Genomic DNA, 14,339 nt, shown 5'->3' with positions numbered 1-14,339 from the left:
TTTAACCTCTTAGAAGTGAAAGAGATTAAAAAGTTTTAAAAAACTCATCAGATGACTGTACAAAGTATTTTATATGCAGCATATAATTAATCAAGGGAATTTTCTGTCACAAATATCACTGCAGCCAAGAACCAGTAACAATAATAAAAAAATAGCTTTGTGTATATCTAGGAAGATCCAGAGTCACATAAGAAACAGCAGATAAGGCACGTGCCTCTGGTCCTAAGCCACCTGCTAAATGATGGGACTGCAAACGCATCTCACTTCAGAAAAGAAATTTCCCAGTGCATGACATTTTGGCCTTTCTTTACAACAGCAAAGAGAGAAGAAGAAAACGAACAATTCCTTGGGTTTTGTGCCAGTACACCACTTTCTATGTTGCAGTCTGTATGCTAGCCTACATTTTGCAAAATGAAAAAAGGAATTAGGATACCCTGTCTCAAAAACTTTTGTAGGAAGCACAGGAAGGCTGAAGGCTTTGTGATGATGCCTGTCAGAAGGCTACTGTGCCCACAATGTCCACACTCCTATTAGTTTTTAAGATGGGCAGAGACACGGGTGACTGATACTGGTATATTAGAAGCAGGAGGGCTTTTGCTCCCCCCCGACTGCTGGAGAACAGAGGATACTACTTGTTTCCTCTATATTTCAGACAAGTGAGCTGTGACTGTTCAGCAGATGTGAAACCTGGGAGAAGAAAAATTTATGCATCGTTTGCTCAAGCTTTTAAGTTTGGAGAGGATGAGCTACATCATCACACAAGACTACAGATTAGTAGGATACACCATGGCTAAGCAGAGCAAAGAACTGTTAGCAGAAAAACAGCACTGTAAAGTATCTAAAAAGGTGTGGGACAGAAGACACGGGGATCAGTCTTCAGACAAGAAAAGCTCCCCTGAAGTTGTGTAAATGGTTCCTCATTATGATCCAGTTATAATCCATGGCCTACCAGCAGAAGCCAGGATGCTGCTTTTGGTAGAAATTGCTTTGGATTAGGCCAGCTGTCAAGAAGAAGAACTACAAACCAGTAAGATAATACCTTGGTACATCTTTACATCAAGTGACAGAAAAATCGTAAAGAAAAAGGAGTTAAAGCAAAAAATTGATCTGAACAATAGTCACTGCTAGGAAATAAAATTATCTGGCAGCCCTGTACGTATGTGTGAGATCAAGGTATTCAATCCACAGCCAGTTCTAAAATGCATCCACCATTCAGAATTCCAAGTGCTCCACCTAATAGCTTACTGTTTATCCCTTAACACCATCCACAGCAGCAGCAAGTACCACATCTGCAAACAACTGCCCCTATGGAGAAGCCTAGCTTTTAATATCAGGGAGCTTCCAGGTGAAACCCGCAGCACATCCATGTGGAGCAGCCCAGGACTTAAAAATGAAGATAGGAAAATTTACAGTGGGGACCTGCACTAAAGCAGGAGATGTTTAGGGTTTGTTTTGAAGAAATAATTGGACAATTATATCCAGAAGGTAAATTTATAACATCTCTCAGCTGCAAAGGAATCTTGATATAGGAAAGATGCACCTATGGAAATACACATGATTTCACAGGGTTAAATACACTGAATCACAGGGTTAAATGAGGCTAGGTGCTCAACAGAGATCCTCAAATGAAGAATCCGTATGAACTGAGCACACTACCTGATGTGCTATACAAACAGATGCCATCAGTACACACACCTAAACCCCACTTCCACAACCTGAAAATAAAAATAGAAAAAGGTACAAAAATCATGTAAACATACAGAATCAGTCACAAAATTAAAAAACTACAAAATTTTAAACTGTGGGTGTTGTTTTTTTTCCTTTGTTTGTGGTTTTTTGTTTGTTTGTTAATTGTTAGAATCATAGAATAGTTTGGGTTAGAAGGAACCTTCAAAGCTCATCTAGTCCAATCTCCCAGCACTGATTAGGGACATCTGCAACTAGACCAGGCTGCTCAGAGCCCCATCCAGCCTGGCCTTGAATGTCTCTAGGGATAGAGCATCTACCACCTCTCTGGGCAACCTGTGCCAGTGTCTTACCACCCTCATTGTAAACCAATTTTCCTCCTTATATCTAGTTCGAATCTACTGTCTTCCATTACCCCTTGTCCTACTCTATCAGGCCCTACTAAAAAGTCTGTCCCCACATTTCTTATAGGCCCCCTTTAAGTGCTCAAAGACCCCAGTAAGGTCTCCCTGGAGCCTTCTCTTCCCCAGGCTGAACAACCGCAGTTCTGTCAGCCTGTCCTCACAGCACAGAACCCCACTCCCTGCTCTGCTGTTTTTTCTCCTGCTTCATCTTTCTGGTTTGTCATTGACATATAAAATCCCTCCAGTCAAGTGACCAGGAATGTTCCCCTCCAAATATAAACTTCATGTACATTTCTAAGAGCTAAAGCTTGAGTCTTGGCAGGCCAGTTGTCATACCGCCCAAGAACTTTAGCCCTGAACACTGACGATTTTGGTAAAAGAAGACAAACACATATAACTACTAGTAGAGTGTACTTTTTCCTAAACAAAAGCCATGGAACTTTGTATTTCCAGGAAGGTTCTTCAGGGTGGACCAACAGGCTCCACAGCAAAACATCAGTTTATGTCAGTAACAGCGACTTTTTCATATTTGCAAAATGCTTCCCCACAAAAGCAGCTCTGGGAAAAACCCAGAATACTGAAATTCTTCCTAGAAAGGTGATGTATACACAATGCTACTGAAGGACCTTCCCTAGTTTTAGCTACTGCTGAGAACCAGTCATCAAAAGACGTATTTCACATCCACGCAGTAAATCTTTACTATCCTCTCAAAGACAGGTCCTGTGCTTGCTACCAGTCTTCAGTTCGTCCCATCACATACAAAAACTAAGGCTGACCTAGCTGGTTGTAAATGCACAGAAGCTGGAGTTTGGAGGTTAAGAGATTATTGTGCTGTATTTGAGATACCTGGATACTAGGGGTGGAGATGCAGCCAGCCAGAATGTACTACCTCGTAACTCTAGGTTGGAGCAGTTTCAGTGGCTTCCTAGAAACCATTTTTGACTCCTTAGAAACTTTAAATACCTCCATATAAGAAGTCTCAACAAAAAAAAAGTGAGTGAAGCTACCCACAGGACATCCTGGAGACAAGAACCAAGCACGTATTTGCATCATCACCTTCGTCACACCATGAAAGCTTAAAACAGCAAGCTGGAATTAGCCTGACAAGGGACTGGTATGAAGCTGCAGGTTCTAGCAGAGGGCACTAGGGAAATGAAAACCATTCTGGTCAGTGAGTAACTCGAGGGAGGAGATAGGAAAAGGCACATCCATATAATAAAAAGGACATGGCTATTTCCCCGTGGCTGTGAAATCCATGTTTAGCACTTAAATCAATGGCCTTGTTTCCAATAGTAACTTGCAGCAGTTCCTAAAAATCTCCTCAACCTTGAACTGAGTACAATTTAGCATCAAAAAAAGCAGCCACTTATTTCACTGCCTAATTTTAGGCATCCAATTTCTAGACCTTCTCATACCTATTTTAGTACCCAGAAGAAACCTGAAACTTGGAACAACATCTTCCCAGGCCTGTATGCTACTGCTGATGCCAATAGAGGAAATACACGTTTCTTCCTGGGATATTTTTTTGCTCTCCTCCATCAAAAGTAGTTCACAATATAAAATAAGAAACTCAGAGATACACGCCAGCTTCTCAGCTGTGACAAATTCAGACAGTACTCCAAATATAAATGTCCTATGTTTTATTTTAAAAAAGCCCAAAACTAAAATTGAAATCTGGATCAGCTCTTGCCTGGAGTTCAAACAGTGCAGAAATGCAGGGGTGTGGCTCATCTCTGAAATTAGCATGTGAAAAGTTATTTTTATAAGCATAGCAACAGCCTAGATAACACAGCTAACAGCTCACTTCGCTATTAGCTCTGTTTAAAAACGGATGGTTGATTACTAATTATGCACTGTCAAATCACATACAGCACCCTGAAAGGTTAATATACAGAGCGTATGTCCTTCACAGCCTAAAGACTCCTTGATAAAATATTTCTGGACTGGACAAAATTTTTTCCCATACAACTTTTCTTTTGCTATATAAATGTGTAACACAAAGGAACTGTGTTGACAAAATTCCTCTGCTCATTGACAAAATGAAGAGCTAAAACAAAAGAGTCCCCCCCATTCTACCGTGCCAAGCTGTAGCAGTCCTGGTTTGCAGGCAAGAGTTTGCTCTGCGTGCCTGTTTACCTCCTGACTCTACTAACGCTGTGAAATTAGCCTAATGCAGAAAAGGAAATCCCCAAAACCTCAGCCAAATTTCTGACAACAGAAGGCCATTTAGGAAAAATGCACCAAGCCCTTGTCAAGGAGTAGACTTCTTACCTTGGGTAAGCATTTCCAAAAAACTGTCTTAACAGCTGAACTCGTGCCAGATAACCCAACAGTGGGTATACAGTCATCATTTGGAACAGCAGGAATATTCTTGCAACAAATGACATGATGTCATCACTGGGGAAGTTATCTAGAAAATTCTAAATATAGGAATAATGTTACACATCAATGGCGGCTTGACTACATGTATCTTCTGATTTTTAATAGCTGTGTACAAGAAAGAAAGGGATAAAAGCCAAACAACTACCACTGCCAGATTAACTCCATAACATGAAATACCCTCTCCCTCTTTTGCAATTGCCTTGCCACTAAAGAGCAACTGATTTTTGAATATTACAGAGCTGATTTCAGCTTTCACGTTAGCATTGAAGAATGAATTATTGTCCAATTTTCTGAACATCCACAAATAACCAAGGCTGTGGAAGGGCTACCTGATTTTTTTAGGCAGATGGATTCATATGCTCCTACAACCTGTCATATCTAAATATTAAGAATGCATGAAAAAGTAGTATAAGACTTAAGTATCATGGAAATACACAAATAGCTTCCGAAGTATTTAGGATAACTATAGAAAATATATGGGAAGAAAAACACTTGTCTATTATCTAACTGTGGATTTCACCCCATTAAGTTATTTCAAATAGTTAAAAAAATTATTTCATGGTTAAACAATGGTACCAGTTCTAACTAAGCTACAGTCAGAGGAAGCCTTTAAATGCTGCTTTAGTGCTAAATATTATGCAAGACACATGGGAACACCTGGCATAAAACGGATCACCAATTGATAACTCCTATTTTTGAAGTAATTTAGCGTGTGGAAATCAGCCTTGCCTATAAGCAGATAAGAGTTTATAACAGCCTTCACAGCATGTTTCATGTGGTACTATTATCTGAAGAACTCTGCTGGCAAGGCTCACCATAGCGTTAGACTCCAAATCTACCCATAGCAAAGACTCTTATCTAAATGAGCTTCCATTTGCATTAGATTTCTTTTCCCAGAATTCCTGAAACCAGCCCCAATGAGTGGGATTGGTCACTGCACATACACCTAAACATAACACTTTTCAGAATTAGAGAAGCCAAAAAAAAGAGAGCCTCAACTGTTCACTTTTTCATTTTGGTCCTTTCTTAATAACTTTCACAGAGTATTTATTAAATGTTTGGGGTTTTATTTACAGAACTACTGGCAACCAGACATGAATACAAATGAGATAACACAAGCATTACTCATCTGCTTGTGGCAGTACCCACAAGGCACTAGCCAATGGACCAGAGTCAAGGACAGATGCGTCTGCCAGGACGAGTCATGAGGCAAGAAGCAGTAGCGCTTCTTTTTTTAATACATATTTATTAAAAGCTCAAGGACAAATATATACTGCAGTAAAATATCTCACCTGTTCAATACATTCTTTGGATAGAGGTGGAGAAGGAAAAGACGCAAAAATTATCACTCCGACATACAGATAGGTTAATCCCACCAGGAAGTATGCAACAGAGAGGTCTCTCACCTGAGGAAAAATAAAATCTTATTTTGGCCAGCACTGACACACCAAAACAGGTAAAATAAAAAACTCATTAGAAGATTTCCATTGCATTTATTATGTTACTTATATACTTATTACTTTTACATTTTTGCTTTTACTTTCCATTACCTGAATGGGGACTTCAAATTTTCTGATCAGATCGGAATGCTGCAAGAAGATACCTCAAGGTGGATCTAGATAAGTATTATGTCTCTATCTACATGTAGAAAGGCACTAAGAAAAATATGCCAATAGACGTAGCGTGTTATTGCTGGACATGCAAACATACTGAAATAAACAAGAAACTCCCTCTACTTTCTTACATTCACCTATTCCTACTAAGAGCCTTGGGACACAGAGGCAGTCGTTGAAGACAAAAGGCCCACCAATGTCGTATGCTAAATGTTGTCACGACTAAAATCTTGCAATTCAAGATATCAGCCTACACAAATGCAATTATAATGTAAAGCACATTTTTTAAGAAGCTGCTTTGGAACCTATAAGGATGATCCACACACACTGGCTCCAAACCAGAAACTAATATATCAGATTTCTGTATGAATGGTGTGATAACAGAAGACATAGCTAATACATCACTAAATAAAAAATACGAATAAACCACAAATAAAACAGAAAGGTGCGGGTAGTCACAAAGATATATATGTCCTTTAGCTTTAGCATTGTATTTTATAATTACTCTTTCATTTAAAATTGTCTATCCACTTTATTACTGAATTTCTATAAACACTCCAGCTAAGTGTACTAAATAATAGTGAAAGATCTTTAGGAGAAAGACCTGAAGCTAGAGTCATAAATCCATAGTTAGGTATATATAATATACCGAACTACGGATTTAAACAACTTAATGTTCACCTTTGAAAATTTTGTTTATATTTATAAAGCATGTAATATATAAAAAGACTGGCAACTACGCAAAAATAATTAAAAGTTTTTTAGCAACACTTTGTATTGGAAAATAAGCAGCAAATCTGCTCAAGCACTTCATGAAATTGCAGAATCTACACATACATCAGAGTGACCTCACAGCAATGTATTTAGTGGGTTATTCTTCTACAGCAATTCTTTTTTGTTGTTTGGAAATAAAGTGGGAGACCATTGGTTCCTAGTTATTAGCCAGCTATATTCTGTATAAGTTTATTCTACACTACAAAACATTCATTACCTTATAGCAAACCATTTGTTCTGCTGCTAATAATAATAAGCTTCTTAAAAGATTATTAGTAATGCTTCAATACCTGACTCTATTTTCCTGTGACTGAGAAGCAAGTCTTAGTGGCTCAGCTCAGCACTGGAGTATTAGGACTAGATGGCTTCCATACTAGGATCAGAATTATGGCCTCCCACCAGCTCACTGAGTGTGGGCAAAGCTTCCTCACATCTTTGCACTGAAATCTCTCCCCCACTGGTTTTCACACTATTGCCTTAACAAAGACAACATATCCTCCACCTTTCTGGGGTCTTCCAAGGGCAAAGTGGTCCCTGAGAAAAGTATAAAATGCTAGATTACAAGTTTCAAGGGAAGTTCTGAAGGAAGCCAGTTTTTAGTGAGGGAACTTGAATCTTCTGCTCATTTTGCCGGTGCTTTTGAAGGCTGACGCAGCCTGCAAGAGGCCAATGATATTTCTCATCAGACAACAATACGCTGCTAACGTGCACCCAAGGGTGGCCCACATGCCCTGGGCAGCTGCACAGTTCCAGCTGCAACCTCCTCCTCCTGACGACCAGTTAAGTTACATCCAGCTGGAAGATGCTTCTCCAGTCATCGCTCTCCTTGCACTGGTCACTGAGGAGGGACTACCAACTGCCACCAGAGCCTGAGCATAATCCTTTAAATATGTTAATAAATATATTAAATAAATAATTCTTTAAATTATTCCCAGAATTTCGCCTCAGTGACGTGACAAGCTTTTTGTATAACAGCTACATCTTCAAAAGCACCAGTGCTCATCTTAAAAAGTGATCTTAGGAATACTAAATTTGAGCACCTGGATTTCTTACAGGTATTAATGAGTAATTTCCATTAACAGCAGGAGCCAGAGACTTATCAGGGCAAGGTGACTGTGCAGAGACACAGACCCTCTTGATGAGAGACTTATACAATTTTTGAAAATGTATCAAAGACCTTCTTAAGGTACATCATCTGACAAAAGTTGTTTTCAATTGCTTTAAATTTGGTATTTTAGCTGTATTCCTCATTTATAAAGACAGCACAGTACCTTGCAGTTGTTATTTGCATTCAGCCTCCATACAAGCTCTAGAATCAACTGTAAAACTATTTTTGCTGTGACAAATACTTGCAGTTGTGAGGGTAAGTAATCTTACACTAAATTCTTAGCGTTTCCTTTGGACTACACTTGATCATGGGTAGAGAGCTGGTGCGTTATTTCCTCTGATTATACTAACTAGTTCATGTTCCCACACTTCTTGAGGGTGTATGCTTTAATCTGTACTAAGTGCTGAGATGATTTTGATAATGTATTTTTATAGCACGTAACGCAACAGACCCTTGTCGTCAGGTGCTGTCACCATACAAAGAATACTGAGATTTTGAATTGCATAAGCAACAAGAAAAGAACAACTCAAAAACCGTAATTTTTTTTTTCCTCAAACATCAACCAGCTCCCTTGCAAACATCTGCTTCTGCATATAACACAGTTATCTTTGTACGAGACCATGTGTTTGTGTATATAACAGGAACATATTTTGATTACTGTTCGTCACTCTTCAGGAGATCTGGGTTCACTCCCTAAAGACCTTGACTATAAAAACTGTTTAGACAGCATAATTCCAGATAAAACTGAAGGACACATGGAGAGAGATAAAAGGATTAAGTAACAGAGCAATAATCGCATTTGTCTAAATTTTACATTAAGATGTTTATATTCAGAATGCACATTGCTGTGGTGGAAACTGACTAAGCATAAAGAATATGTCAGTCCTTGCACCTAGAGTTTATAATCTAAAATTCAAATGTAGAAGAAATAGTTGAAAGGAGGAACTATTTGGGGGAATCAAGAATGGAAAGGAAGTATAAAAGACAACATGCAGGTCACAGTCCATAAGGATCACAGCTTGTCACCTGTCACACCCTTGTCACGTACACCTGAACTAACAGGCAGATTTTGAGGTGGAACTTGGAGAACAAATATTAGCTGCAGGCAACTTCTAGGCCTTGATTTCCCCGTTGCATGCCACGGAGGAGTTTATTTTTTCCTCAGTACCACAGAGAAAGCTAGCTTGTAGAGTTGCTTCTTGGATGGAGAAGCCTATATCAGTGCTAAGTAACTATTACCACATTAGAAGAAGTACTGTTTGATCATCTAATTTCAGATTGGTCACTTCTCAAAAGACAGATGCTGCCTCTGTTGTACCTCAAAAGGATTCTCATCCTTTCCATGATGCTGTGATACGATATGAAAACAGCTTCAGCTGTTCAAGCACCAAGGACAAGTGATAACATTTAACAGGATGACAAAAAAGTACTTCACCAAAGTGCATGATTTTGGCAGGAAGGAGAAACTACTGGTAGGGCAGCATCAACAGAAGCTCAGTGTTTACCAGCAATAAACAGTGTTTCAATATTGTAGAAAATAAGAACCATCTACAGTTCCATGCCTTCTGCCTCTACCACCTGGGCAAAAAAACATCCCTCCCATGTTTTCCTGCAGGTAGTCCCACAAACCATTGTTAGGAGACAGCACTAGCATATTCATGCCTGTAGAGCACGCTCTGGGCTTGTGCAGCATCTGCTCAGATCACCAATGTGAAAGAATTTAAAAAAAAAAAAAAAAAAAAAAGAAAAACCTGAGCAAAAGTCTCCAACAAATCACCTTTTTGTGGCTAGTTTACATTTCTGTGCAGTTTCCAGAACAGGTGACTGTGCAGTGTAGTGGGAGATGGGAACAAGGAGCCCAGCTTTGAACGGCAGACTCCAAACCCTGCTCACAGGGCTGCTCCAGACTCCGAACCCCGCTCACAGGGCTTCTCCAGGCTGCACCGCTGACATTTGGCTCACTGCGGTGCACCGCTCTTCTCACACCCACACCACTGTACGGGAATAGCAGCCAGAGGAATCCTCCCCCCACGTGTGTTTTTGCTTTGGGCAGTGATACATGCCTGTGACCAGAATGGAAGCTGCTATTGTTTTGGATTTCTGACTCCATAAAAGGAATGTTATTGTTTCTCTTACTTTTTTACACCTCCTCAAAGAGTTGTTCTTATGACTGCTAGTTTCAGCAAGTTTTGTTCAAAACTAAAACAGTACTTTTCCAGCTTGCCATGTTCTGTGCCTTTTTGCAGAACTCTGATGGAAGTGACAGGTTAATAGGTCGATCCACAGAACAGCTGAATCTCCATTTCACTCCCTATAAGATACTGATATAAGAAAGTATCTTGTTGATTAAATACATAGGTGACAGAAGTTGAGACTCCTATACATATGTAAACCTGCTACTTAGTCCAGCAGCTTAGTGAAATAATCACAAAGTAGTTAGCTCTTCAAGAGCATCAGTGCTTCATTAACATTTGCAAAGCAATTTGGTGAAAGCCTCCTCTACAGCTACAAACAGGGAAGAAAATGTCCAGCCAAATAAAAGTCCTACAAGAACTATGCACAGATTTGTTTTCTTGTTATGAACCTTTCCTGCCATACTTAAAAATGCTCTTTCCATGCGATTTGAACACTCTACTGGAACGTGAGAGTCTTGTCAAGGGCTTGGGATACTTGCTAGTGTTGACTTGGAAATTCAAATTTCTTTCCAGAGAGGGTATTCAGAAAAGCTGATTCAAATGCAAGCAGCAGTTTCTTCCTCCTTAACAAAGGAAAAACCAGAAGGAGAAGATTCCAGGTGCTGCCCTTTGCAGCTAATTGCTTGCTCCAACGTAAATCAAAGGCCGAAAGCCACAGGAAAAGTCTTGCAGGTGGCATGGAGGCACTAGCTCTCCTCTGCCTCCAGAGCTGATTGCTGGATTGATTTGAAAGCCATAGCTAAAGAGAAATCTTGCCCTTCTCCACACAGTAAGATTTTGTTAAGAAAACTGAGAAGAAACTTACTCAGTTTTCTTTCTCCAGAGCTTCACTAACCCCTTCTTTCATTGTTAAACTATTTTCAGAAATGCCTGTAACCCAAATAAGCTTTTCTGGAGAAGAATTCATGACTCCTTTGCAGAGATGGTCACTTGCAAGCTGGCTTTGGTTCACAGGGACAGAAAAGTTACTATGGAGATAACTAAAGCAAAAGGTCTTCTCACTGCAGTGGCATATAACCTGCATTTAACCTCTGAATACACAAACCAGATGTATTTTAACTGATGTGGCTCTAGGTGGCCCTGCTTGAGCAGGAGGTTTGAACAAGACGACACCCAGAGTTCCCTTCCAATCTCAACCGCTCTGTGATTCTATGATTCTGTACCAGTTTTTCATACAGCTAATACTTTAAAATGTTATTATAGTTAACTTTATGTATGTATTATAGTGAACTTTACAGCTAAGATTTTAATGAAGCTGAACAAGAATTCTGGAAAGTAGGGAGAAAAAAATAACAAAAATAACTACAGTAAAAACATAAACCATGGCTCTAACTCTGTATCACATTTACTCCATTCTGTGTTTTCTAATGCGGAGATATTAAGAAATAATGTGGTTTCATCTGGATGAGCAGTACATAACATTTTCAAGGGCAAAGAACCAGTTCAAAGGCTACACACCACAGAGGTTCCCAATCCAGGCTTCAGGTTTGGGAATTTCCTAAAAAGGGTCAGGTTTCCCTATGAACCTTAACTTGAATTGTGACACAAAACTACTGAAGCAACTCTGAGAAAATCTATTACCTAAACCCCAACATTATTGTTCAGGACTCTGCTAAAATCAATCCTGTGCCCAATACTGTCCAGCATTTTTCATTTTAAAGTGTGTCAGTTTTTCTAGAGTCTTAAAACATTGTCAAGCCTTCTGTCTCTTATGTATAATTTGGCCATTTAGTACCAGCCTGGCCACAAATAAGTCTGGGACACTCCTCTAGGCTTTCATTTGAATAAATTTGTAATGCATCTGTTACTTGTCCGTAGCCAGTGAAAACTATGTATAACTGGTTTCTTATCAGATCACAAGAGTGAGTTACATTTTCTGAAGCTATTACAGTCCCTGGATGGATTTCAAGAGAAGCAGACAGGAAAAAAATCAGTGTCGCCTTGTAATCTAGATACAAATCAGCAGAGTCTTGTGAAATTACTTACATTGTTTTCTTGATTTCTGTTATTTTGAAGAAGTGTGATGACACAATTGTGGATGAAGAACGCAAGTGTCAGAACCCCTGTGAGCTGAGGGAACAGAATTCTAAACTCTAAGGGAGGAAAAAAGTGTTAATAACGTACTTCTTTGAAACAAACAATGCCAAAATGCAGAGGACACACAATGCTGTGGAGTCGACCGGGAGAAACATGAACCTACATGTTGAAACAGACAATCAGTCTCACCTTTCACCACAGCCAACACAGATATTTAATCAGGCAGTACAAAATGCATGAAGACAGTGGTTACTATATAACAGTCTCTCTAGCAAAATTTTGAGAGAGATCCAACCATCAAAGACTATTGGTTAACCTAGGATTTATACACAGAAACTTTTCTGCTTCTAACCATATAACCGAAAACCAGTTTTGAGGCAGGAACAGCAATACAATGAGGCTGTATATCTATTGGTCCCTGAACAGGGAGATGGGGTGGGGAGGAAGGAATCATTTGCTCTGTGAGCATCTTCTGTTGTTAAGTCACTGACCTTACCAGAGGAAAAATTACATCTATTTGATGTTTAAGAGGTTCTGCTTACAAACCAAAGCATACAGAAAGGCAGAGTAACTTCCTGTATTATCATGCACTTTACACCACCTATGACCAATGTAGTTATTTTGTTGTCTCTATGGGAATAACATTGATCTGCTCCCTTTAATATGTAAAGTATTACATTCATCAGATTGTGGTTTTGGAAGCGCTGCCACCAGTTCAGGAATTCATCAATGCGTAACATCATTAAAGCACCTTCTTTGTTGGTAAAGTACAAGGATATATGTACTCTTTAGAGTATTAACAGCAATTAAAGACTGCTGAGCTAGCACAGCTTCTGGAAACCATCCAGCAATATAGTAAAACACATCACACTCATCAGAGGCTCACAAACCCTTACAGATCAAACCACAGAGAAGTTCATGCAAACTTATTTAAACTAGATTTCTCTAAAGTGCCATGAAGTCAGCAGGGTAAACACACCCCAGGCAATTAATCAAGGGATCATCCAAGTTGAGAGAACATGCCTTCCCTAAGGCTGGATTCAGTGTCTTCAAAACTTAACTAGCATGATGGGCTCCTGATAGAACTAGGGGTGCAGGAGACTTGCACTTGCTTTCCATTCATTACTTTAATCTCAATGATAAAAATCAAATGGACAGATTCAGGATTTCTTTCAGCACTGCATTTCCTCCATCACTACAACGAACAGTAGTAGCTGAATTTGTATGCATTAGCTACATGCTTTGTCTGTTTGCTACATGCAAACTACTGTGTGGTCCACCACTTAGTGACCCCTCACACACGTGCCACGCTACACACTGGGGCTGCTTAATAGATCTTAAATTTTAACTTCAAGATGCTTAAAACCTGATTTTGTAGACTGAGGCTGGTTTCCAGTTCAGATGGGTTTGTTAGTGAATCATAAGTTTGGGAAAATTTTCTCCCACACTCTCAGGGTCTGTAGATATGAGGCCATGTGAGCATCTGAACACTGTCTGCAGAGGCAGTTTGGGTTAAAACCAGGTTTTCATGCTTTCAATGGAGCAAGACCAAACATTGTCTACCTACCGACTGAGCAATACATGCTTAAGTATTAGTTCTACTTACAGACAGCATTAACAATAATGCCATACAAAATAAATCAGGTCATTAATGTAGATGCTAATCAACCAACGCTTTGAAATCCCAATTTTTATACTGGAGACAAAAGCAGTTTGCTAGTCCAAAAATTCTGCCTAAAAAGTAAACGCAGTGATGGAGGAAAATAGATAGCACACATAGCACTGTTTCAAACTGCTTACATCCATCTATAATTTGGTATTTATGCTGCAGCACTCAGGAGGATTTGTAGAGAATGATGATGATAATCCAGTTCATCCTCAAAGCATCTGCTTTGGTCTTGCACACACAGTCATACTCAGCAAAATTTGCCTCACTTTGAAGACTCAGTCAGAAAGGACAGTATTTTTTTTTCTCTTGGAGATATGACCAAGCTGAGGAGGCTGTTTTACTTAGCCTTTCACCTGCTTCTTGTCATTCATATCTTGAAACAGGGTTCTGAATGCCTGGTTGACATGAGGAAGGAATGACCTTCAGCAGTTATGGAAAATGAACAAACAGATTTGATGTTAGCTAGGGGGT

The 14,339-nt window shown here is 39.4% G+C and overlaps 1 protein-coding gene across 1 annotated transcript in view; it reads right to left on the bottom strand.

The window, feature by feature from the left end:
• The window catches only part of SLC38A9 (solute carrier family 38 member 9), a gene marked incomplete at its 3' end in the record, with an annotated part of 38,882 nt that overhangs the window by 5,329 nt on the left and 19,214 nt on the right, over window positions 1-14,339 (bottom strand). The window contains exons 10-12 of the mRNA XM_080362945.1: window positions 12,149-12,255; window positions 5,765-5,878; window positions 4,362-4,510 (exon numbers count right to left, since the gene is read on the bottom strand). Of these exons, the coding sequence (XP_080219071.1) occupies window positions 4,362-4,510; window positions 5,765-5,878; window positions 12,149-12,255 (370 nt within the window). The remainder of the gene's footprint in view (window positions 1-4,361; window positions 4,511-5,764; window positions 5,879-12,148; window positions 12,256-14,339) is intronic.

Source organism: Nesoenas mayeri (assembly GCF_963082525.1).
Source record: "Nesoenas mayeri genome assembly, chromosome: Z".
NCBI classification, from domain to species: Eukaryota; Metazoa; Chordata; class Aves; order Columbiformes; family Columbidae; genus Nesoenas; species Nesoenas mayeri.
This window is presented reverse-complemented; position numbering and strand designations above follow the sequence as displayed.